The sequence below is a fragment of the Dendrobates tinctorius genome, unplaced genomic scaffold (assembly GCF_039654945.1).
Source record: "Dendrobates tinctorius isolate UK_male_01 unplaced genomic scaffold, ASM3965494v1 ptg000236l, whole genome shotgun sequence".
Taxonomy (NCBI): domain Eukaryota; kingdom Metazoa; phylum Chordata; class Amphibia; order Anura; family Dendrobatidae; genus Dendrobates; species Dendrobates tinctorius.
Window position 1 is genome coordinate 2,940,577 of NW_027361903.1, and position 27,909 is coordinate 2,968,485.

At 52.9% G+C, this 27,909-nt stretch overlaps 1 protein-coding gene across 2 annotated transcripts in view; it reads right to left on the reverse strand.

Annotated features, from left to right (window-relative positions):
• The window catches only part of ATRNL1 (attractin like 1), a 775,749-nt gene that overhangs the window by 350,151 nt on the left and 397,689 nt on the right, over positions 1-27,909 (reverse strand). For both annotated transcript variants that reach the window (XM_073556584.1, XM_073556585.1), the window contains 2 exons: positions 27,208-27,286; positions 17,138-17,295 (listed from right to left, as the gene is read on the reverse strand). In XM_073556584.1, the coding sequence (XP_073412685.1) occupies positions 17,138-17,295; positions 27,208-27,286 (237 nt within the window). The remainder of the gene's footprint in view (positions 1-17,137; positions 17,296-27,207; positions 27,287-27,909) is intronic.

Consider the following 27,909-nt stretch of genomic DNA (forward strand, 5'->3'; position numbering starts at 1 on the left):
AGAGTGGTAGACAGATGAGGAGATGTAGGGTAGTGCAGCACTGTGGAGAGAATCAGTAGGGTGGTAGACAGATGAGGAGGAGATGTAGGGTGGTGCAGCACTGTGGAGAGGATGGGTAGGGTGGTAGAAAGTGATGAGGAGGAGATGTAGGGTGGTGCAGCACTGTGGAGAGGACAGGTAGGGTGGTAGACAGATGAGGAGGAGATGTAGGGTGGTGCAGCACTGTGGAGAGGATGGGTAGGGTGGTAGACAGTGATGAGGAAGAGATGCAGGGTGGTGCAGCACTGTGGAGAAGACGGGTAGGGTGGTAGACAGAGATTAGTAGGAGATGCAGGGTGGTGCAGCACTGTGGAGAAGACGAATAGGGTGGTAGACAGATGAGGAGATGTAGGGTGGTACAGCACTGTGGAGAGAACGGGCAGGGTGGTAGACAGAGATGAGGAGATGTAGGGTGGTGCAGCAGTGTGGAGATCTTTGTGGGTGAGAGTGATAAGTTAATATCAGACTTAGCAGTGGATGGGTAACCAGTGAAATGACTGGCACAGGGTGGAGGCATCGGTGATGTGACTGGAGAGAAATACAACCCTGGCTGCCACATTCAGGACGGATTGGAGAGGGGAGAGTTTGGTAAGAGAGAGACTGATCAGTAGAGAGTTACAATAGTCCAGATGAGAATGAATAAGAGCGACAGTAAGAGTTTTTGCTTTATCAAAGGTGAGAAAAGGTCGGATTCTGGAGATGTTTTTGAGGTGTAGGTGACATCAGCAAGAGATCGCATGTGGGGAATAAAGAAAAGTTTTGTATCAAATATAACCCCAAGACAGCGGGCATGCTGCTGAGGAGTAATGGTGGAACCACACATGGAGATGACAATATCAGGCATAGGTCGGTCAGTGGAGGAGGAAACACGAGGGGTTCAGTCTTTGATAGGTTGAGTGTCAGAGGGAGGACATGATGTTAGAGACGGCGGACAGACAATCCCAGGAATCTGTAATAATGGGGGGGGGTGATGTCAGGATGATGATGATGACTATTGCAGCATCCCCTCTGCTGTAGCTCAGGTGCAGGACATTGACAGACGTCTATCCCAAGGTGACCGAAACGAGAGTTCCCAGAGGGGCCGCGGTGCCCGGGTGCTGACATCAGCGAGAACCAGACGGCGATGGATTTATTGCGGCTCTTAGGCTGATGAACGGCAATGAGCGATCACTGCAAACAATCAATTATCCAAGAGACACTCACAAGGGGGGGGGGACTACGGGGACCAGACAAGGCCCCCAAATGCTCCTCCAGAATCTCTCATACAGCATGGTCTGACCACCCGTAGACCACCTCAGAACCCCACAGATATCCGCATCTCATCCTGAGCCTCCTGATTCACAAACAGGTCTGTAGGGGAGCTGACACCCCCTGTGGGGGCTATAAGGGGCCATACTGGTTGTCAGCCAGTGTCACAGGACCAGACGCATGCTCCCGGTATTTCTGATTTTCGGGGGTAAATGTTCTGACACTTTGGCGCACATCATTTTTTCTGTTGATCACAATTTTTCATTTTCTCCCGGAGACATTTATTATCCGCGTCCACAAATTAAATAATAAAAGCCCGGTATTGCCGGCGTCTCCGCGGAATTTCTGCTCCGGTCGTTCTGGAAGTAGAGCTAATTTATGACGTAGTATAAGGGAAGAGCGATGGCGGCTGACTCCCCCCCCGTAACTGAGCCACGATCCGCCGCGGTGCTGCGTATGGTGAATATTGATGACGGCCATGTGAGCTCTGGGCGCAGGGGCCGCGGCTGATTCCGGGAAGACTTTGGGTTTATGGGCACAATGGAGGAGGGGTGACGGGACCGGTGCCAGGGGCAGAGAAGATGGCGGCGATCCAGGGACCACAGCTCGTAGAAAACCTGCCGAGTCTGAACCTGAGAAGGGATTTCTACAAATACAAGGATGCAAGCGGTAGGAGACCACGATCATGTGACCACAGAGCAAGCGGCAGGAGACTGCGATCATGTGACCATTAAGCAAGCGACACGAAACCGTGATCATGTGACCACTGAGCAATCGACAGGAAACCGCGATCATGTGACCATTGAGCAAGCGACAAGAAACCGCGATCATGTGACCACTGAGCAAGCGGCAGGAAACCGCAATCATGTGACCACTGAGCAAGTGACAGGAAACCGCGATCATGTGACCACTGACCAAGCGGTAGACCACGATCATGTGACCACTGAGCAAGCGGCAGGAAACCGCGATCATGTAACCACTGAGGAAGCACCCGAGACCGTGATCATGTGACCACTGAGCAAGCGGCAAGAAACAGTGATCATGTGACCACTGAGCAAGCGGTAGGAGACCACGATCATGTGACCACTGAGCAAGCGGCAGGAAACCACAATCATGTGACCACTGAGCAAGCGGTAGGAGACCGCGATCATGTGACCATTGAGCAAGCGACAGGAAACCGCGATCATTAGTCCACTGAGCAAGCGGTAGGAGACCGAAATCATGTGACCATTGAGCAAGCGGCAGGAGACCGTGATCATGTGACCACAGAGCAAGCGGCAGGAAACCACGATCATGTGACCACAGAGCAAGCGGCAGGAAACCGCAATCATGTGACCACTGAGCAAGTGGCAGGAAACCGTTATCATGTGACCACTGAGCAAGTGGTAGGAGACCACGATCATGTGACCACAGACCAAGCTGCAGGAAACCACAATCATGTGACCACTGAGCAAGCGGTAGGAGACCGCGATCATGTGACCACAGAGCAAGCGGCAGGAAACCGCGATCATGTGACCACTGAGCAAGCGGCAGGAGACCACAATCATGTGACCACTGAGCAAACGGCAGGAGACTGCAATCATGTGACCACAGAGCAAGTGGCAGGAAACCGCAATCATGTGACCACTGAGCAAGCGGCAGGAAACTGCGATCATGTGACCACTGAGCAAGCGGTAGGAGACCGCAATCATGTGACCACTGAGCAAGCGACAGGAAACAGCGATCATGTGACCACTGAGCAAGCGGTAGGAGACCGCGATCATGTGACCATTGAGCAAGTGACAAGAAACCGCGATCATTAGTCCACTGAGCAAGCGGTAGGAGACCGCAATCATGTGACCACTGAGCAAGCGGCAGGAGACCGTGATCATGTGACCACAGAGCAAGCGGCAGGAAACCACGATCATGTGACCACTGAGCAAGCGGCAGGAAACCGTAATCATGTGACCACTGAGCAAGCGGCAGGAAACCGCGATCGTGTGACCACTGAGCAAGCGACAGGAAACCGCGATCATGTGACCACTGAGCAAGCGGTAGGAGACCGCAATCATGTGACAACTGAGCAAGCGGCAGGAAACCGCGATCATGTGACCACTGAGCAAGTGGCAGGAAACTGCAATCATGTGACCACGGAGCAAGCGACAGGAAACCGCGATCATGTGACCACTGAGCAAGCGGTAGGAGACCGCAATCATGTGACCACTGAGCAAGCGGCAGGAAACCGCGATCATGTGACCACTGAGCAAGCGGCAGGAAACCGCAATCATGTGACCACGGAGCAAGCGACAGGAAACCGCGATCATGTGACCACTGAGCAAGCGGTAGGAGACCGCAATCATGTGACCACTGAGCAAGCGGCAGGAAACCGCGATCATGTGACCACTGAGCAAGCGGTAGGAGACCGCGATCATGTGACCATTGAGCAAGCGGTAGGAGACCGCAATCATGTGACCACTGAGCAAGTGACAGGAAACCGTGATCATGTGACCACTGAGCAAGCGGCAGGTTGTGATGGTGTGATATGCTATATGGATATCATTTTGTGTATATTGCTATTTCACTGATTTGCATAGTGTTAATCTTGATGCCTTGCATGTCTGCAGCCTGACTTTTATCTATGACTCTTGATGACCCCCTGTAGTGTCATAATCCCCCAGGCACCTTTTGTCAAGTCTGGGAGGCCTGAAAACCGGCCCCAACCTGTTTTGACTCTCTGGACATAATGAGGGGGGCTGGGGAGGATAGGGGCTGGGCAAGTCAGTTGCTGTGTGCAGAGCATGGTGTGAAGACAGGACTTCAGAGAGAAAGAAGAATATATGGAACATGTTATCACTGTCAGCTGGATTTTGGACTCTCATCTCCCTGGACATGTTATACTGTTACTGAACTGCATTCAGATTCTGGACTATCTATCCTTTGTGTGGTGGACTGAATATGGACCTTTCATATTTTTGCCTAAATAAATGTCTTGGAATTGTTCACTCTTCGCTGGCTCTGTTGATTGTGTGATACCAGAGAAGGACCCCGTGACAACTGGTGGCAGCGGTGGGATCAACAGAGCGTCACCCAATGGAGAACCACCCACAGAGTGAGTACAGAAATTGGACTGTATGCAGTTTACAGGAGAGAGCCAGAGACCTGGGCCTGAACTACCAGGGACTGACTAAAGAGGCCTTAATCGATCTACTGGTGGGCGCTAGCCCGGCCACCTCCTCCCAGATGTCTGAAGGACGAGCACTGGAGACAGGGATCCCCATCCAGAAAAGCCAGTGGTTGGTATGGTATGAAGAAGAGATGGCGGTTCTGGGACCCGGCGTCTCTCAGGAGTACAAGGAGGAGGCTGCCCGCCGGGCACAGCGGAGACAGGAAGCAATGGAGCTTGAAAAAGGGAGTAACGCAATGTGGAGTGTAACCCCAACAATCCGGGAGCCTGTACGGATCACCCGGACAGAGTTTAAGTCATTTGATGAGGCTTCTGGAGATGTTCTTGTTGGAGGGGTTCTTCAAAGACTTTGAGCAGCAGTGTGCTGTGATGGAGGTGCCCCACTCTAGCTGGATGCGTTTGTTAGTGGGGCTCCTGAACGGAAGCTTGGCGGAGGCTTACCGAACCATTGATGCACTGCGGAATCGGGATTATAACATTGTAAAGCGGACTATCCTGGATTACCATGCTATCACCCCAGACTCATATAGGGCCAAGTTCCGAGACCTCCCATGCACCACGGGGGGATCGTTTAGGATGTATGCACATATGATGTCCGAGGCATGACGGAGATGGCTGGAAGCAGAAAACGCCTTTACCGTGGAAGATGTTACACAGGTGTTCCTTATAGAACAATTTCTTGCCAAGTGACGAGTGCAGAGGTACGGGAATGGGTCCGGGAGCGCACGCCGTGTACCGTGAAGAGAGCTGCAGCCTTGGCCGATGAAGCCCTTACTATCTGGCCGCAATGGAGGAGGCTTCTGGACAATGAACCACGGCCTGCTCCCGTGCCCCGTCCCCCTCAGATTATATCTGCCCTTCCACCTAGTCGCAAGCCGATGACAATCACACCTCACAATCCTAGGCCCCCACAGTTCCGACCACGACCTAGGGGTATCACAGAGAGGAGGTGTTATGGGTGTGGGCAACCTGGACATTTGCAGTTTGGATGTCCCTCAAGGATTCGGAGGGAGCCCCGCGCAGCCCCACCTCGTCCAGTGCATCTGGTACACTCCATCCCGCCTGAGAAAGAGCTACCACCATCCCAACCAGAGTGGACCACCGACCACGGCACCATAGATACTCCTCCTGGAGTATACGGACTTCGGCCTCTGTCCTTTGGCTACCCAGAGCAACGGCAACACCACCTGCAGGAGGTCTTAACTGATGGATACCAAGTGTCAGGATTTAGAGACACGGGGGCATTTCTGACTATCGCTGACACCCGTGTGGTTCGACCCGAGGCAATTCACCAGGGTGCAGGAATTCCCATTGTCTTGGCGGGGGGTGTCCGCAAATATATACAGCGAGCTTTGGTGCGTTTGGATTATGGTTTTGGAGAAAAACTGTGCTGGATTGGAGTTATGGGAGGACTTCCTGCAGATATCCTCCTTGGGAACGACATTGGGGTATTACAGTGTCATTTTGTGGGAGCAGTCACCCGACTACAGGCCCTTCAAGCACCACAACATTTGGACCCCACTGAGGAGCAATCTGTTTGGCCAGAAGGTCCGTGGGCCTCTCACTCTTCTGAAAGAACAATTGGAGGAAGATATCGCAGACATTGGTATGCCCATCATTCTCTACGTTCTAGAGTTCAGAGATCGTCTCGCCCAGCTAGTGGCTAATGATCAACAGCAAATGGCCCAGTCAAGTCAAGAAACCTGGTATGACCGTAACGCCAGGACCCGGGAATTTTTGGAAGGACATCAAGTGCTTATAATTATTGCAACCCCTGCCACTGTACAAGGAACTATAAACGATTGAGCAATGTGGACTATAGTGAGCAGGCCAGAGGTCTGTGTAGACCTCATAGCGTGCTCACTTATTATGACGGGGGAGAGGTTGTGATGGTGTGATATGCTATATGGATATCATTTTGTGTATATTGCTATTTCACTGATTTGCATAGTGTTAATCTTGATGCCTTGTATGTCTGCAGCCTGACTTTTATCTATGACTCTTGATGACCCCCTGTAGTGTCATAATCCCCCAGGCACCTTTTGTCAAGTCTGGGAGGCCTGAAAACCGGCCCCCAACCTGTTTTGACTCTCTGGACATAATGAGGGGGGCTGGGGAGGATAGGGGCTGGGCAAGTCAGTTGCTGTGTGCAGAGCATGGTGTGAAGACAGGACTTCAGAGAGAAAGAAGAATATATGGAACATGTTATCATCACTGACAGCTGGATTTTGGACTCCGATCTCCCTGGACATGTTATACTGTTACTGAACTGCATTCAGATTCTGGACTATCTTATCCTTTGTGCGGTGGACTGAATATGGACCTTTCATATTTTTGCCTAAATAAATGTCTTGGAATTGTTCACTCTCCTCTTGCTCTGTTGATTGTGTGATACCAGAGAAGGACCCCGTGACAGCAGGAAACCGCAATCATATGACCACTGAGCAAGTGACAGGAAACCGCGATCATGTCACCACTGAGCAAGCGGCAGGAAACCGCGATCATGTGACCACTGAGCAAGCGGCAGGAGACCGCAATCATGTGAGCACTGAGCAAGCGGTAGGAGACCGCGATCATGTGACCATTGAGCAAGCGGCAGGAGACCGCAATCATGTGAGCACTGAGCAAGCGACAGGAAACCGCGATCATGTGACCACAGAGCAAGCGGCAGAACACCGCGATCATGTGACCACAGAGCAAGTGGCAGGAAACCACAATCATGTGACCACTGAGCAAGCGGCAGGAAACCGCGATCATGTGACCACTGAGCAAGCGGCAGGAAACCGCAATCATGTGACCACTGAGCAAGCGACAGGAAAACCGCGATCATGTGACCACTGATTAAGCGGTAGGAGACCGCGATCATGTGACCATTAAGCAAGCGGTAGGAGACCGCAATCATGTGACCACTGAGCAAGCGGCAGGAAACCGCAATCATGTGACCACTGAGCAAGTGACAGGAAACCGCGATCATGTAACCACTGAGGAAGCACCCGAGACCGTGATCATTTGACCACTGAGGAAGTGGCGAGCGACTGCGATCATGTGAGCATTAATGTCAATTACCAACCACCCGATCATTCCTGTTATGGAAAATTGTTGCCTCAGGAAGAAGCGCCTCCATCTAATAAACATCTATGGGGAGAGATACAAGGATGGCAGGATAAGTGACGTCTCCCGCTAATAATTAGTAGTGGTGGCGGGGCGGGAGGAGACACAGCCCCACCGGCGATGGGGGGACAGAGTGGCACTGGCGGGTGTGAGGCAGCGGCTTGGGGGAGAGACAGGGCGGCACCAGCGGGGGGACGGAGCCAGGAATCTGCTTAGATCGATGCACCAGTCACTGAGGACACGGACGCACGCTGAGTTGGTGCTGGCGTTGGTCCGATGTCTCCTGATTGATGCCGCCGCGGTGACACCTGCAAACAGGGGCAAACCGTGGAGAAAAAGCAGCAGCGAAACTGTGCGGAAACGCAAACAGACGCCGATCAGCACCCATTTCCACTGCACCAGGGACCCCCGGGGACCACTCGCTTCATCCTCCCATCATCCTCTTTTACTGCAAAAGTCTAATAGACTCCCATTACAGTTCCTCAATATTCAGTATCTCTGGTTATTGTCACTGAATGGAAACATGAACTGATGACAGTAAAAGAAGGAAAACCTCTCCAGACCCAACACTGTAACAAACCATCAGCTGTGAGAAGTCTAGACTGTGCTGCTGCTCAAACTGGACGTCAAGTGTTTCCATTCACTGTCAGCAAGCAGTGATCCTAACCACAAAATCCTAAAAACATCTCTCGATATTCTGGTCACTGAGAGCCCAGCTTTGTTACAATGTGTCTGCGGCACAAATCCCTCACTAACACCCCATGTGTCTGACACACTGTGACACACTCCCCTCACTAACACCCCATGTATCTGACACACTGTGACACACTCCCCTCACTAACACCCCATGTATCTGACACACTGTGACACACTCCCCTCACTAACACCCCATGTATCTGACACACTGTGACACACTCCCCTCACTAACACCCCATGTATCTGACACACTGTGACACACTCCCCTCACTAACACCCCATGTGTCTGACACACTGTGACACACTCCCCTCACTAACACCCCATGTATCTGACACACTGTGACACACTCCCCTCACTAACACCCCATGTGTCTGACACACTGTGACACACTCCCCTCACTAACACCCCATGTATCTGACACACTGTGACACACTCCCCTCACTAACACCCCATGTATCTGACAAACTGTGACACACTCCCCTCACTAACACCCCATGTATCTGACACACTGTGACACACTCCCCTCACTAACACCCCATGTGTCTGACACACTGTGACACACTCCCCTCACTAACACCCCATGTATCTGACACACTGTGACACACTCCCCTCACTAACACCCCATGTATCTAACACACTGTGATACACTCCCCTCACTAACACCCCATGTATCTGACACACTGTGACACACTCCCCTCACTAACACCCCATGTATCTGACAAACTGTGACACACTCCCCTCACTAACACCCCATGTATCTGACACACTGTGACACACTCCCCTCACTAACACCCCATGTGTCTGACACACTGTGACACACTCCCCTCACTAACACCCCATGTATCTGACACACTGTGACACACTCCCCTCACTAACACCCCATGTGTCTGACACACTGTGACACACTCCCCTCACTAACACCCCATGTATCTAACACACTGTGACACACTCCCCTCACTAACACCCCATGTATCTGACACACTGTGACACACTCCCCTCACTAACACCCCATGTGTCTGACACACTGTGACACACTCCCCTCACTAACACCCCATGTATCTGACACACTGTGACACCCTCCCCTCACTAACACCCCATGTATCTGACAAACTGTGACACACTCCCCTCACTAACACCCCATGTATCTGACACACTGTGACACACTCCCCTCACTAACACCCCATGTATCTGACAAACTGTGACACACTCCCCTCACTAACACCCCATGTATCTGACACACTGTGACACACTCCCCTCACTAACACCCCATGTGTCTGACACACTGTGACACACTCCCCTCACTAACACCCCATGTATCTGACACACTGTGACACACTCCCCTCACTAACACCCCATGTGTCTGACACACTGTGACACACTCCCCTCACTAACACCCCATGTATCTGACACACTGTGACACACTCCCCTCACTAACACCCCATGTATCTGACACACTGTGACACACTCCCCTCACTAACACCCCATGTATCTGACACACTGTGACACACTCCCCTCACTAACACCCCATGTATCTGACACACTGTGACACACTCCCCTCACTAACACCCCATGTATCTGACACACTGTGACACACTCCCCTCACTAACACCCCATGTGTCTGACAAACTGTGACACACTCCCCTCACTAACACCCCATGTATCTGACACACTGTGACACCCTCCCCTCACTAACACCCCATGTGTCTGACACACTGTGACACACTCCCCTCACTAACACCCCATGTATCTGACACACTGTGACACACTCCCCTCACTAACACCCCATGTATCTGACACACTGTGACACACTCCCCTCACTAACACCCCATGTATCTGACACACTGTGACACACTCCCCTCACTAACACCCCATGTATCTGACACACTGTGACACACTCCCCTCACTAACACCCCATGTGTCTGACACACTGTGACACACTCCCCTCACTAACACCCCATGTATCTGACACACTGTGACACACTCCCCTCACTAACACCCCATGTATCTGACACACTGTGACACACTCCCCTCACTAACACCCCATGTATCTGACACACTGTGACACACTCCCCTCACTAACACCCCATGTATCTGACACACTGTGACACACTCCCCTCACTAACACCCCATGTATCTGACAAACTGTGACACACTCCCCTCACTAACACCCCATGTATCTGACACACTGTGACACACTCCCCTCACTAACACCCCATGTATCTGACACACTGTGACACACTCCCCTCACTAACACCCCATGTGTCTGACACACTGTGACACCCTCCCCTCACTAACACCCCATGTGTCTGACACACTGTGACACACTCCCCTCACTAACACCCCATGTGTCTGACACACTGTGACACACTCCCCTCACTAACACCCCATGTGTCTGACACACTGTGACACCCTCCCCTCACTAACACCCCATGTGTCTGACACACTGTGACACACTCCCCTCACTAACACCCCATGTGTCTGACACACTGTGACACACTCCCCTCACTAACACCCCATGTATCTAACACACTGTGACACACTCCCCTCACTAACACCCCATGTGTCTGACACACTGTGACACACTCCCCTCACTAACACCCCATGTATCTGACACACTGTGACACACTCCCCTCACTAACACCCCATGTATCTGACACACTGTGACACACTCCCCTCACTAACACCCCATGTATCTGACACACTGTGACACACTCCCCTCACTAACACCCCATGTATCTGACAAACTGTGACACACTCCCCTCACTAACACCCCATGTATCTGACACACTGTGACACACTCCCCTCACTAACACCCCATGTGTCTGACACACTGTGACACACTCCCCTCACTAACACCCCATGTATCTGACACACTGTGACACACTCCCCTCACTAACACCCCATGTATCTGACACACTGTGACACACTCCCCTCACTAACACCCCATGTATCTGACACACTGTGACACACTCCCCTCACTAACACCCCATGTATCTGACACACTGTGACACACTCCCCTCACTAACACCCCATGTATCTGACACACTGTGACACACTCCCCTCACTAACACCCCATGTATCTGACAAACTGTGACACACTCCCCTCACTAACACCCCATGTGTCTGACACACTGTGACACACTCCCCTCACTAACACCCCATGTATCTGACACACTGTGACACACTCCCCTCACTAACACCCCATGTATCTGACACACTGTGACACACTCCCCTCACTAACACCCCATGTGTCTGACACACTGTGACACACTCCCCTCACTAACACCCCATGTATCTAACACACTGTGACACACTCCCCTCACTAACACCCCATGTATCTGACACACTGTGACACACTCCCCTCACTAACACCCCATGTATCTGACAAACTGTGACACACTCCCCTCACTAACACCCCATGTATCTGACACACTGTGACACACTCCCCTCACTAACACCCCATGTATCTGACACACTGTGACACACTCCCCTCACTAACACCCCATGTGTCTGACACACTGTGACACACTCCCCTCACTAACACCCCATGTATCTGACAAACTGTGACACACTCCCCTCACTAACACCCCATGTATCTGACACACTGTGACACACTCCCCTCACTAACACCCCATGTATCTGACACACTGTGACACACTCCCCTCACTAACACCCCATGTATCTGACACACTCCCCTCACTAACACCCCATGTATCTGACACACTGTGACACACTCCCCTCACTAACACCCCATGTATCTGACAAACTGTGACACACTCCCCTCACTAACACCCCATGTGTCTGACACACTGTGACACACTCCCCTCACTAACACCCCATGTATCTGACACACTGTGACACACTCCCCTCACTAACACCCCATGTATCTGACACACTGTGACACACTCCCCTCACTAACACCCCATGTATCTAACACACTGTGACACACTCCCCTCACTAACACCCCATGTATCTGACACACTGTGACACACTCCCCTCACTAACACCCCATGTATCTGACAAACTGTGACACACTCCCCTCACTAACACCCCATGTATCTGACACACTGTGACACACTCCCCTCACTAACACCCCATGTATCTGACACACTGTGACACACTCCCCTCACTAACACCCCATGTATCTGACACACTGTGACACACTCCCCTCACTAACACCCCATGTATCTGACAAACTGTGACACACTCCCCTCACTAACACCCCATGTATCTGACACACTGTGACACACTCCCCTCACTAACACCCCATGTGTCTGACACACTGTGACACACTCCCCTCACTAACACCCCATGTATCTGACACACTGTGACACCCTCCCCTCACTAACACCCCATGTGTCTGACACACAGTGACACACTCCCCTCACTAACACCCCATGTATCTGACACACTGTGACACACTCCCCTCACTAACACCCCATGTATCTGACACACTGTGACACACTCCCCTCACTAACACCCCATGTATCTGACACACTGTGACACACTCCCCTCACTAACACCCCATGTATCTGACAAACTGTGACACACTCCCCTCACTAACACCCCATGTATCTGACACACTGTGACACACTCCCCTCACTAACACCCCATGTATCTGACACACTGTGACACACTCCCCTCACTAACACCCCATGTATCTGACACACTGTGACACACTCCCCTCACTAACACCCCATGTATCTGACAAACTGTGACACACTCCCCTCACTAACACCCCATGTATCTGACACACTGTGACACCCTCCCCTCACTAACACCCCATGTGTCTGACACACTGTGACACACTCCCCTCACTAACACCCCATGTATCTGACACACTGTGACACACTCCCCTCACTAACACCCCATGTATCTGACACACTGTGACACACTCCCCTCACTAACACCCCATGTATCTGACACACTGTGACACACTCCCCTCACTAACACCCCATGTATCTGACACACTGTGACACACTCCCCTCACTAACACCCCATGTATCTGACACACTGTGACACACTCCCCTCACTAACACCCCATGTATCTGACACACTGTGACACACTCCCCTCACTAACACCCCATGTATCTGACAAACTGTGACACACTCCCCTCACTAACACCCCATGTATCTGACACACTGTGACACACTCCCCTCACTAACACCCCATGTATCTGACACACTGTGACACACTCCCCTCACTAACACCCCATGTGTCTGACACACTGTGACACCCTCCCCTCACTAACACCCCATGTGTCTGACACACTGTGACACACTCCCCTCACTAACACCCCATGTGTCTGACACACTGTGACACACTCCCCTCACTAACACCCCATGTGTCTGACACACTGTGACACCCTCCCCTCACTAACACCCCATGTGTCTGACACACTGTGACACACTCCCCTCACTAACACCCCATGTGTCTGACACACTGTGACACACTCCCCTCACTAACACCCCATGTATCTAACACACTGTGACACACTCCCCTCACTAACACCCCATGTGTCTGACACACTGTGACACACTCCCCTCACTAACACCCCATGTGTCTGACACACTGTGACACACTCCCCTCACTAACACCCCATGTATCTGACACACTGTGACACCCTCCCCTCACTAACACCCCATGTATCTGACACACTGTGACACACTCCCCTCACTAACACCCCATGTATCTGACAAACTGTGACACACTCCCCTCACTAACACCCCATGTATCTGACACACTGTGACACACTCCCCTCACTAACACCCCATGTGTCTGACACACTGTGACACACTCCCCTCACTAACACCCCATGTGTCTGACACACTGTGACACACTCCCCTCACTAACACCCCATGTGTCTGACACACTGTGACACACTCCCCTCACTAACACCCCATGTGTCTGACACACTGTGACACACTCCCCTCACTAACACCCCATGTGTCTGACACACTGTGACACACTCCCCTCACTAACACCCCATGTGTCTGACACACTGTGACACACTCCCCTCACTAACACCCCATGTGTCTGACAAACTGTGACACACTCCCCTCACTAACACCCCATGTATCTGACACACTGTGACACACTCCCCTCACTAACACCCCATGTGTCTGACACACTGTGACACACTCCCCTCACTAACACCCCATGTGTCTGACACACTGTGACACACTCCCCTCACTAACACCCCATGTATCTGACACACTGTGACACCCTCCCCTCACTAACACCCCATGTGTCTGACACACTGTGACACCCTCCCCTCACTAACACCCCATGTATCTGACAAACTGTGACACACTCCCCTCACTAACACCCCATGTGTCTGACACACTGTGACACACTCCCCTCACTAACACCCCATGTGTCTGACACACTGTGACACCCTCCCCTCACTAACACCCCATGTATCTGACAAACTGTGACACACTCCCCTCACTAACACCCCATGTGTTTGACACACTGTGACACCCTCCCCTCACTAACACCCCATGTATCTGACACACTGTGACACACTCCCCTCACTAACACCCCATGTATCTGACACACTGTGACACACTCCCCTCACTAACACCCCATGTATCTGACAAACTGTGACGCACTCCCCTCACTAACACCCCATGTGTCTGACACACTGTGACACCCTCCCCTCACTAACACCCCATGTATCTGACAAACTGTGACACACTCCCCTCACTAACACCCCATGTGTCTGACACACTGTGACACCCTCCCCTCACTAACACCCCATGTGTCTGACACACTGTGACACCCTCCCCTCACTAACACCCCATGTATCTGACACACTGTGACACACTCCCCTCACTAACACCCCATGTATCTGACACACTGTGACACACTCCCCTCACTAACACCCCATGTGTCTGACACACTGTGACACACTCCCCTCACTAACACCCCATGTATCTGACACACTCCCCTCACTAACACCCCATGTATCTGACACACTGTGACACACTCCCCTCACTAACACCCCATGTATCTGACACACTGTGACACACTCCCCTCACTAACACCCTATGTATCTGACACACTGTGACACACTCCCCTCACTAACACCCCATGTATCTGACACACTGAGCAAGCGGCAGGAAACCGCAATCATGTGACCACGGAGCAAGCGACAGGAAACCGCAATCATGCAACCACTGAGCAAGCGGTAGGAGACTGCAATCATGTGACCACTGAGCAAGCGACAGGAAACCGCGATCATGTGACCACTGAGCAAGCGGCAGGAAACCGCGATCATGTGACCACTGAGCAAGCGGCAGGAAACCGCTATCATGTGACCACGGAGCAAGCGACAGGAAACCGCAATCATGTGACCACGGAGCAAGCGACAGGAAACCGCAATCATGTGACCACTGAGCAAGCGGCAGGAAACCGCGATCATGTGACCACTGAGCAAGCGGTAGGAGACCGCGATCATGTGACCATTGAGCAAGCGGTAGGAGACCGCAATCATGTGACAACTGAGCAAGTGACAGGAAACCGAGATCATGTGACCACTGAGCAAGCGGCAGGAAACCGCAATCATGTGACCACTGAGCAAGTGACAGGAAACCGCGATCATGTAACCACTGAGGAAGCACCCGAGACCGTGATCATGTGACAACTGAGGAAGTGGCGAGTGACTGCGATCATGTGAGCATTAATGCCAATTACCAACCACCCGATCATTCCTGATATGGAAAATTGTTGCCTCAGGAAGAAGCGCCTCCATCTAATAAACATCTATGGGGAGAGATACAAGGATGGCAGGATAAGTGACATCTCCCGCTAATAATTAGGAGTGGTGGCGGGGCGGGAGGAGACACAGCCCCACCGGCAAAGGGGGGAGACAGAGCCCCACCGGCGAAGGGGGAGACAGAGTTGCACTGGCGAGGGGGCTGTGAGGCAGCGGCGGGGGGAGAGACTGAGTGGCACCGGCGATGGGGGGAGGGACAGAGCGGTGCCAGCGGGGGGCAATGTGAGGCACCAGCAGTGTGAAGGAAGACAGAGCAGCACTGGTGATGGGGGGGACACAGCGGCACGAGAGGGGGGTGGAGACAGAGCCGCAGCACCGGGGAAGTGTGAGAGACAGACTGGCGCCGGCGATGGGGGGGAGGACACTGCGGCAAAGGCGGGAAAGGGGAGTTAGAGCAGCACCGGCGGGGGGGTATGAGGCAGTGGGGGAGAAGTATGTGGTAGCGGGGGGGGGGGACAGGGCGGCACCGATGCCACATAACACCCCATGTATCTGACACACTGTGACACACTCTCCTCACTAACACCCCATGTATCTGACACACTGTGACACACTCCCCTCACTAACACCCCATGTATCTGACACACTGTGACACACTCCCCTCACTAACACCCCATGTATCTGACACACTGTGACACACTCCCCTCACTAACACCCCATGTATCTGACACACTGTGACACACTCCCCTCACTAACACCCCATGTATCTGACACACTGTGACACACTCCCCTCACTAACACCCCATGTATCTGACACACTGTGACACACTCCCCTCACTAACACCCCATGTATCTGACACACTGTGACACACTCCCCTCACTAACACCCCATGTATCTGACACACTGTGACACACTCCCCTCACTAACACCCCATGTATCTGACACACTGTGACACACTCCCCTCACTAACACCCCATGTATCTGACACACTCCCCTCTGGACATTCTCACCTTCATACAAGCAATGGAGATTTCAATTCACTGCCTGCAAGCAGAGATCTTGCTGGCAATGAGCATTGCATTATACACAGCTGTATTTACGTGGGACTGCTTTCCTCGGTGGATTTGGCGCAGTGTTTGATGGGGGCAGAAACTGACCTGGATTTTGATTGGCCACGAGAAGTTGCTGACGTAGACATAGAAGGTGATGTTCGGGTTACTCCGGAAATTAAACTTCTCGCAGGAGAAACTGTCCCGATATTCCTTGATGTGAGACTTGGCCACGAGCGGAACCTCCTCTCCGGAGATGGTGCCGGCTGCAAGAAAACAACACAAGCGTTAGAGGAACCGCGGCACGGTGTCAGTTATACCAGCCGCGCCACGACATTTTACCGACCACGCCGTGACGTTATACCGACCGCACCATGACACTATACTGACCGCATCATTACACTATACTGACCGCATCATTACACTATACTGACCGCATCATTACACTATACTGACCGCATCATTACACTATACCGACCGCATCATTACACTATACTGACCGCATCATTACACTATACCGACCGCATCATTACACTATACTGACCGCATCATTACACTATACTGACCGCATCATTACACTATACTGACCGCATCATTACACTATACTGACCGCATCATTACACTATACTGACCTCATCATTACACTATACCGACCGCATCATTACACTATACTGACCGCATCATTACACTATACCGATCGCACCATGACACTATACTGACCGCATCATTACACTATACTGACCGCACCATGACACTATACCGACCGCACCATGACACTATACCGATCGCACCATGACACTATACCGACCGCACCATTACACTATACCGACCGCACCATGACACTATACCGACCGCACCATGACACTATACCGATCGCACCATGACACTATACCGACCGCACCATGACACTATACCGATCGCACCATGACACTATACCGACCGCACCATTACACTATACCGACCGCACCATGACACTATACCGACCGCACCATGACACAATACCGACCGCACCATGACACTATACCGATCGCACCATGACACTATACCGACCGCACCATTACACTATACCGACCGCACCATGACACTATACCGACCGCACCATGACACAATACCGACCGCACCATGACACTATACCGATCGCACCATGACACTATACCGACCGCACCATGACACTATACCGACCGCACCATGACACTATACCGACCGCACCATGACACTATACCGACCGCACCATGACACTATACCGACCGCACCATGACACTATACTGACCGCACCATGACACTATACCGACCGCACCATGACACTATACCGACCGCACCATGACACTATACTGACCGCACCATGACACTATACTGACCGCACCATGACACTATACTGACCGCACCATGACACTATACTGACCGCACCATGACGCTATACTGACCGCACCATGACACTATACTGACCGCACTATGACACTATACTGACCGCACCATGACACTATACTGACCGCACCATGACGCTATACCGACCGCACCATGACGCTATACTGACCGCACCATGACGCTATACCGACCGCACCATGACACTATACCGACCGCACCATGACACTATACCGACCGCACCATGACACTATACCGACCGCACCATGACACTATACCGACCGCACCATGACACTATACCGACCGCACTATGACGCTATACGGACCGCACCATGACGCTATACCGACCGCACTATGACACTATACGGACCGCACCATGACACTATAACGACCGCACCATGACACTATACTGACCGCACAATGATGTCATACCACCCACACTGACACTACACCAACCACGCCATGATGTTAAACTGATCGCACCATGACGTTACACTAACCGGGATGTGACTAGGGAGCCTATTTGTTGGGCTCTCCATACATGTGCTGTGACTGTGACACATCTGAGACACATGCTGCTGCGGCGCCGATCAGCTGGCGCGATCCAGGAAGCCGGGTTCCCTCTGCAGCTTATTCGGTAAGCGCTATAGCTTGAGGAATAAGCCCTGACCCGATTAAATTCTCACAACTCTACTAGAGAGGAGTAACAGTGGCTTGCGTAAGTATTGCACCCCCACCCCAGCATTTTTTGCGTTTTGCTATCTTACGATCTGGAATTTCACTGTTTTTTGGGGTTTGCATCAGTTCATGTAGAGAACATGCTGACAACTGTGAACATTTTTTTTTTATTGTAAAGGAAACAACAAATAGGACAAAATAACTAAAAATTTCAATGTGCAAAAATATTTACGCCCCTAGTACTTTGCGGAGCCTCCTTTTGCAGCAATTACAGTTATAAGTCTGTTTGGATAAGTCTCTATGAGATTTCCACATCTTATCACTGGGATTTTTGCTCTTTGCTCAAAGCAAAACTGCTCCAGCTCCTTCACGTTAGAGGTTTCCTCTGGTGAACATCAATCTTCACGTCTGACCACAGATTCTCCAGTGGACGAAGGCCTAAGCGGTGACTCGACCTCTACAGAACATTTCCATCTTTCCCCTTACACCACTTGAGTGTTGCTTTAGCAGTATGCTTAGGGTGATTGTCTTGTTGGAAGGTGAATCTCCGTCCCAGTCTCAAATCACTGACAGACAAAAAATATTCCTGTATTTCGCACCATTCATCTTCTCCTCGACTGGGACCATTTTCCCTGTCCCTGCTACTGAAAAACCTTCCCACAGCATGATGCTGACACCGCTGTGTTTCTCTGTGGGGATGGTGTTCTTGGAGTGATGAGCTGTGTTGGTTTGGCGCCAGGCATAGCTTTAATCTTGGAGGCTGAAAAGCTAAATTTTGGTCTCATATGATCACAGCCTCTTCCTCCATACATTTGGGAAGTCTCCCACATCTCTTTTGGCAAACTCAAAACGAGCATTACAATTTTCATGTAAGTAAAGGCTTTTTTCTGCCAAATCTTCCATAAAGGCACGTGTATGGAGTGTAGTACGGCTTTTTGTGGTCGTATGGACGTATGGACAGATACTTCGGTCTCTGCTTGGAAACTCTGCAGCTCCTTCAGGATCACCTTTGGTCTCTGTGCTGCCTCTCTGATTAATGCCCTCCTTGCCCGGGGCTGAGTCTTGGTGGGCGCTCTCTCTTGGCAGATCTGTTGCGATTTGTTGATAATGGATTTATTTGTGCTCCGTGGGATCATCAGAGATTGGGAGATTTTTTTTTTTTTTTTTTATAACCCAACCCTGACTTGTATTTCTCAATAACTGTGTCTCTGACTTGTTTGGAGATCTCCTTGGTCTTCATGGTGGAGTTTGGAGATCTCGGTGGTCTCGTGGCTTTGTGGCCTTGTGGTCTTGTGGCTTTGTGGTCTCGAGGCTTTGTAGCCTTGTGGCTTTGTGGTCTCGTGATTGTGGTCTTGTGGCCTCGTGGCTTTGTGGTCCTGTGGCTTTGTCGTCTCGTGACTTTGTGGCCTTGTGGCTTTGCTATCTCGTGGCTTTTGGCCTTGTGGCTTTGTGGTCTTGTGGTTTTGTGGGCTCATGGCTTTGTGGCCTTGTGGTCTCGTTGCTTTGTGGTCTCGTGATTGTGGTCTTGTGGCCTCGTGGCCTTGTGGTGTTGTGTTCTTGGGGCTTTGTGGTCTCATCGCTTTGTCGTCTCGTGGCTTTGTGGCCTCGTGGCTTTGCGGTCTCGTGGCTTTGCGGTCTCGTGGCTTTGTGGCCTCGTGGCTTTGCAGTCTTGTGGCTTTGCGGTCTCGTGGCTTTGTGGCCTCATGGCTTTGCCGTCTCGTGGCTTTGCAGTCTCGTGGCTTTGTGGCCTCTGGCTTTGCAGTCTCGTGGCTTTGTGCTGATTCTCCACTTTAAAAATTGGATTATTATTGTACAGTGTATACATTTCATCGCTTTCTGAGATGGAGAACGGGGGGTGAAACAAGGCTTTTGTGTAAAACATATCCCTGAAGCCGAGGGTCTCATCAGAGGCAGAGGAACCTTCTAGAATCCGGCCCCTGATCGAGACAATTCCTTACATAATACCTCTGCTTGCTGACAAAGAAGGGAAGGTATCCAGTGACAGATCGATTGATGAATAATTATTTAAAAACAAAAATTGTTAATGTATAACAAAGTTACAACTATGGTATAAAACCATTAGATTAGAAAAAAGGCAAAAAAGCAGGAACCTCATGAGGAACCCGGAGCTGTGATGAAGAACCGTGGGTGTGAAACGCGTACGGCCACGCGGCTCCCGGCTTCTTGCCTTTTTCTAATGGTTTTATACCATAATTATACCCATGTCTCAGTAATCGTTCCCCGATGGATCTGCTGCCCGAGACCTTTCTTTCCTACTGACCATTTGCTGCTAACGCCATCTTTTCTCCATGCGCGGCCATCGGATTCTACTGCGCTCAGCTGGATTTTTTCTCCAAAGTTTTTTGTTTTTCATTGTTCTCTGCTTGCTGGCAGTGGATGGACACAGTGTGCCCTGTCCGCCGCGCACCGCTCTATCCCCAGAGTTTGGGGCACTGTCTGCACTGACTGTCAGCAGCCGTCACGCCGGGCTCGCAGAGGTCTTGGAAATGATATTTGTCAGGAACACCGCACTGTACTTGCTCACTGAGCCAGTGCGCGTGTCCTGAGTGTCAGGATCCTGTCAGCGCCGGCGTGCAGCCTCCGCTGAGCAGGGACTCACCCGCACTGTAGGGGTACCGGGGTCAGGTACAGCCAGAAAGTACCGATGCACAGGACCTGTGGATGCTGAAGTTTAGCAAGCAGACACGGGACCTACGGTCATGTGACTGCAGGGGGCGGGGCTTAGCGTCCTGCTTAGTGAGATGGAAAGACACTATACAGAATTACTCAGAGTCAGGCAAAACGGAGGTCATACACAGAGATAGCCGTAACGTACCAAGGATGAGACAGCGGATAGTCAGGGCCAAGCAGCAGTCAAAACCAAACAGACATAGGAGGTAGCAGGCAGAATCCAAAGCAATATCCAGAGAACAGACCGAGTCATACACAGAGAATCAAGCAACCAGAACACAGCACAAACACACTCAGGGGTCACCACACAATGCCAAGGGCAAGAGTATAACTGACAGGGATGGGAGCGTCCTGAGGATATAAGAAGCCTCCCCAGAACCAGGGAGAGGCCACAATCATAGCCCCAGGTGTGCAGGTAAGCCTGCACCGGGATCACAACCTTTAACCCCAGAAATGCCAGTCATCAGCACTGGTTCCAGACCTTAACCCCAGGTGTGCAGTCAAACCCGCACTGAGATCATGACAATATTACACAATTCTCACCCGTTATCATTCATTTTATCAAATTATTGCATCTGAAATGTTAAACCGGGCGACTTTAGAGAAGTTAGAAACCATGAGGTTCTGCCTCCCATCATAGAGATCAGCGAGAGGTGCGGTGAGAGCGCAGCGTCAGTGCCTGACTACACAGGGGTCCTTTGCAGTCTGTTACCGTGGAGACGCATAGGTCTGCATAGGAGCTGGGAACATTTATAACCGGATATTTATAGGTTTTCTGTATTTTTAGTCGCACAGCTTCAGCTGCGAGGGTTCGTGTACAGGTTGCATGTAATGATACAGTCGCACCGCACGACGACTGCGCGCTCCGGAGGATGATGACCTATGTGTGACCTTGGAGCGGACGTCCGCCCTCCGGGCCGCAGATCCTCCCGATCGTTGCTTCCTGCATTAATCTCGCTACAGCTTCTGCGCACTTTCTTAACAGCGCGCTCACTCGCGTCCTCAGATTCCATCGGTTCCCACATGAGCAGTTCCTTTATCTTTGAAGATTCGGCTTTTCTCAGAGTTCATTAATATATGGTAATATCATTGTGGCAGCCACCGGCGGCAGGACGGGACACAATGGAGGCACCGGGAGCACCGCGCGCACACCCTCCGTCTTCCCAGTCACGTTATTTCCCACCGGCGCGGCGTCCTCCACCGGCGTCTCTTTCTAAAGTCATCGGGGCCGAAAGGAAAAACTTTCCAGATAAAGAGTCTGGATCCCAGGAGAGGAGGGAAGCGGGGCCGGCCGGCGGGGGCCGCGGAGCGAGCGCAGATTACAGCGCCCCTGTATCTGAGGCAGCAGCCGCCTATTATCAGTGCGGGGGATGGTTATGAGGCGCGGACCCCGCATCTTTGTCTCTCCGCTCGCACCCGGCGTTTATCTTAATTAAAATCGACGCAATTCATAAAAACAACGATTGTAATTATATCACGTCAGCGCGAGAAAGCGGCTCCAAGCCCGACGTGTGAGGAGTGGGGGGACGCCACCTTATAATGAGGGTCCAAGGAGTGGGGGACGTCACCTCATAATGGGGGTCCGAGGAGTGGGGGGACATCAACCCCATAATGGGGGTCAGGAGTGGGGGGACGTCACCTCATAATGGGGGTCAGAGGAGTGGGGGACGTCACCCCATAATGGGGGTCCGAGGAGTGGGGGGACGTCCCCGCATAATGGGGGTCCGAGGAGTGGGGGGATGTCACCCCATAATGGGGGTCAGAGGAGTGGGGGGACATCACCCCATAATGGGGGTCCGAGGAGTGGGGGGGACATCACCCCATAATGGGGGGTCAGAGGAGAGGGGGGACGTCCCCGCATAATGGGGGTCCGAGGAGTGGGGGGGACATCACCCCATAATGGGGGTCCGAGGAGTGGGGGGGACATCACCCCATAATGGGGGTCCGAGGAGTGGGGGGACATCACCCCATAATGGGGGTCAGAGGAGTGGGGGGGACATCACCCCATAATGGGGTCAGAGGAGTGGGGGGGATGTCACCCCATAATGAGGGTCCGACGAGTGGGGGGGACATCACCCCATAATGGGGGTGAGAGGAGTGGAGGGATGTCACCTCATAATGGTGGGGGGACGTCCCCGCATAATGGGGGTCCGAGGAGAGGAGGGACGTCACCTCATAAAGGGAGTCTGAGGAGTGGGGGACGTCACCTCATAATGGTGGGGGGACGTCCCCGCATAATGGGGGTCCGAGGAGAGTAGGGACATCACCCCATAATGGGGGTCTGAGGAGTGGGGGGGACATCACCCCATAATGGGGGTCTGAGGAGTGGGGGATGCCACCTTATAATGGGGGTCCGAGGAGTGGGGGAACGTCACCTCACAATGGGGGTCAGAGGAGTGGGGGGACGTCACCCCATAATGGGGGTCAGAGGAGTGAGGGGACGTCACCCCATAATGGGGTTCAGAGGAGTGAGGGGACATCACCCCATAATGGGGGTCAGAGGAGTGGGGGGACGCCACCTTATAATGGGGGTCCGAGGAGTGCGGGGGACGTCACCCCATAATGGGGGTCAGAGGAGTGGGGGATGTCACCTCATAATGGGGGTCCGAGGAGGTTGGGACGTCACCTCATAATGGGGGTCCGAGGAGTGCGGGGGACGTCACCTCACAATGGGGGTCCGAGGAGTGGGGGACATCACCCCATAATGGGGGTCCGAGGAGTGGGGGGACGTCACCTCACAATGGGGGTCAGAGGAGGGGACGTCACCCCATAATGGGGGTCAGAGGAGTGAGGGGACGTCACCTTATAATGGGGGTCCGAGGAGTGGGGGGACATCACCCCATAATGGGGGTCAGAGGAGTGAGGGGACGTCACCTTATAATGGGGGTCCGAGGAGTGGGGGGACATCACCCCATAATGGGGGTCCGAGGAGTGGGGGGATTTGACCCCATAATGGGGTCCGAGGAGTGGGGGAACGTCACCTCACAATGGGGGTCCGAGGAGTGCGGGGGACGCCACCCCATAATGGGGGTCCGAGGAGTGGGGGACATCACCCCATAATGGGGGTCCGAGGAGTGGGGGGACGTCGCCTCATTATGGGGATCCGAGGAGTGGGGGGACGTCATCCCATAATGGGGGTCCGAGGAGTGGAGGACGTCACCCCATAATGGGAGTCCGAAGAGTGGGGGGGAAATCACCCCATACTGGGGTTCCGAGGAGTGGGGGGACGTCACCTCATAATGGGGGTCCGAGGAGAGGGAGGGACATCACCCCATAATGGGGTTCCGAGGAGGGGGGGACGTCACCCCATAATGGGGTTCAGAGGAGTGAGGGGACGTCACCCCATAATGGGGGTCAGAGGAGTGGGGGGACGCCACCTTATAATGGGGGTCCGAGGAGTGCGGGGGACGTCACCCCATAATGGGGGTCAGAGGAGTGGGGGACGTCACCTCATAATGGGGGTCCGAGGAGGGGGGACGTCACCTCATAATGGGGGTCCGAGGAGTGCGGGGGACGTCACCTCACAATGGGGGTCCGAGGAGTGGGGGGGACGTCATCCCATAATGGGGGTCCGAGGAGTGGGGGGGACGTCATCCCATAATGGGGTCCGAGGAGTGGAGGACGTCATCCCATAATGGGGGTCCGAGGAGTCGAGGGGACATCATCCCATAATGGGGGTCCGAGGAGTGGAGGACGTCATCCCATAATGGGGGTCCGAGGAGTCGAGGGGACATCACCACATAATGGGGGTCCGAGGAGTGAGGGGACGTCAACTCATAATGGGGGTCTGAGGAATGGAGGGACGTCACCTCACAATGGGGATCTGAGGAGTGGGGGACATCACCCCATAATGGGGGTCAGAGGAATAGGGGGAAGTCACCTCATAATGGGGGTCAGAGGAGTGCGGGACATCACCTTATAATGGGGGTCCGAGGAGTGGGGGACGTCACCACTACTGGAGCTACCGCCTCACCATCACTGGAGCTGCTGCAACCCACCAACCTACTGTCTCCTTCCCCACCATCCTGTAGCATGTAAGCCCCCGAGGGCCGGGTCCTCTCCCCTCTGTATCAGTCTGTGATTGTTAGTTACTGTAAGTGATATCGGTAATTTGTATCTAACCCCTTCTCATGTGCAGCACCATGGAACCAATGGGGCTATAGAAATAATAATAATAAATAATAATGGGGGTCTGAGGAGTGGGGGACGTCACCTCAAATGGGGGTCCGAGGAGTGGGGGGACGTCACCTCATACTGGGGGTCTGAGGAGTGGGGGATGTCACCTCAAATGGGGGTCCAATGAGTGGGTGGTGTAACCTGATAATGTGGGTCTAAGGAATGGGGGAACAGAACATGAAAGTAAGGAAAAAAAAGAAAAGAGGCAGGAAGGGATACGAAGAATTAGGAAAAAGGAAAAGAGGAGCTGCAAAAGAAAGGACAGAAAGAAGGGAGAAGTAAAGGGGGAGGGGAGCAAAGACACTGGAAGCAACACCATATCACCTGCAAGTGCTAATGTCAGCCTCCACGCCACGCGCTCAGCCTCCACGTCACGCGCTCAGCCTCCACGTCACGCGCTCAGCCTCCACGTCACGCGCTCAGCCTCCACGTCACGCGCTCAGCCTCCACGTCACGCGCTCAGCCTCCACGTCACGCGCTCAGCCTCCACGTCACGCGCTCAGCCTCCACGTCACGCAGTCAGCCTCCACGTCACGCAGTCAGCCTCCACGTCATGCGCTCAGCCTCCACGTCATGCGCTCAGCCTCCACGCCACGCGCTCAGCCTCCACGTCACGCGCTCAGCCTCCACGCCACGCGCTCAGCCTCCACGTCATGCTCTCAGCCTCCACGTCACGCGATCAGCCTCCACGTCACGCGGTCAGCCTCCACGTCACGTGGTCAGCCTCCACGTCACGCAGTCAGCCTCTACGCCACGCGCTCAGCCGCCACGCGCTCAGCCTCCACGTCACGCAGCCTCCACGTCACGCAGCCTCCACGTCACGTAGTCAGCCTCCACGTCATGCGCTCAGCCTCCACGTCATGCGCTCAGCCTCCACGTCATGCGCTCAGCCTCCACGTCATGCGCTCAGCCTCCACGTCATGCGCTCAGCCTCCACGTCATGCGCTCAGCCTCCACGTCATGCGCTCAGCCTCCACGCCACGCGCTCAGCCTCCACGCCACACGCTCAGCGGTCAGCCACCACGCCACGCCACGCGGTCAGCCTCCACACCACCCTTTTCACCATACCTCACGATTTCCTAGTGTCCAGTCACCTCCCGGAGATTTCAGTTCCTGATTATTTGATTCAGAGGCTCTGTGTCCCCGAGTCTCCATCACACGACTCAGACACGACCACGAGCTTCATTGTCCCCTCCGTCCCGCTATTATCATGTGACTCCCCAGCACTAGGACGTGGCCCCAGGGGACGGGCCCTGGGTCCTGGTTCTCACCTGTAGATCCGATGGACCACGTGATGTTGAGGTTGAAGTTGTTGGAAGCGTTAATGGAGATATCCAGATTCTTATTAGACTGAAAAATGCAAAAGAGAAAAATGATCAAAAAGTGAAAATATAATGTACAGCGTCCGAGTGACACACAGCGCTGTGCAAAAGTCACAGGCAGGGGGACAATGCTGCACTGCGGGAAGAGAAGGGTTAATGGATTATATCAATTAACAAAACACAAAGTAACTGCAAAAAAGAGAAACAGACACTGATGATGGAGGAGACGGGCAGTCACCAGATACTGATGATGGAGGAGACGGGCAGTCACCAGATACTGATGATGGAGGAGACGGGCAGTCACCAGATACTGATGATGGAGGAGATGGGCAGTCACCAGATATTGATGATGGAGGAGATGGGCAGTCACCAGATATTGATGATGGAGGAGACGGGCGGTCACCAGATACTGATGATGGAGGGGACATGCGGTCACCAGATACTGATGATGGAGGGGACGGGCCGTCACTAGATACTAATGATGGAGGAGACAGGCGGTCACCAGATATTGATGATGGAGGAGATGGGCAGTCACTAGATACTGATGATGGAGGAGACGGGCGGTCACCAGATACTGATGATGGAGGGGACATGCGGTCACCAGATACTGATGATGGAGGGGACGGGCCGTCACTAGATACTAATGATGGA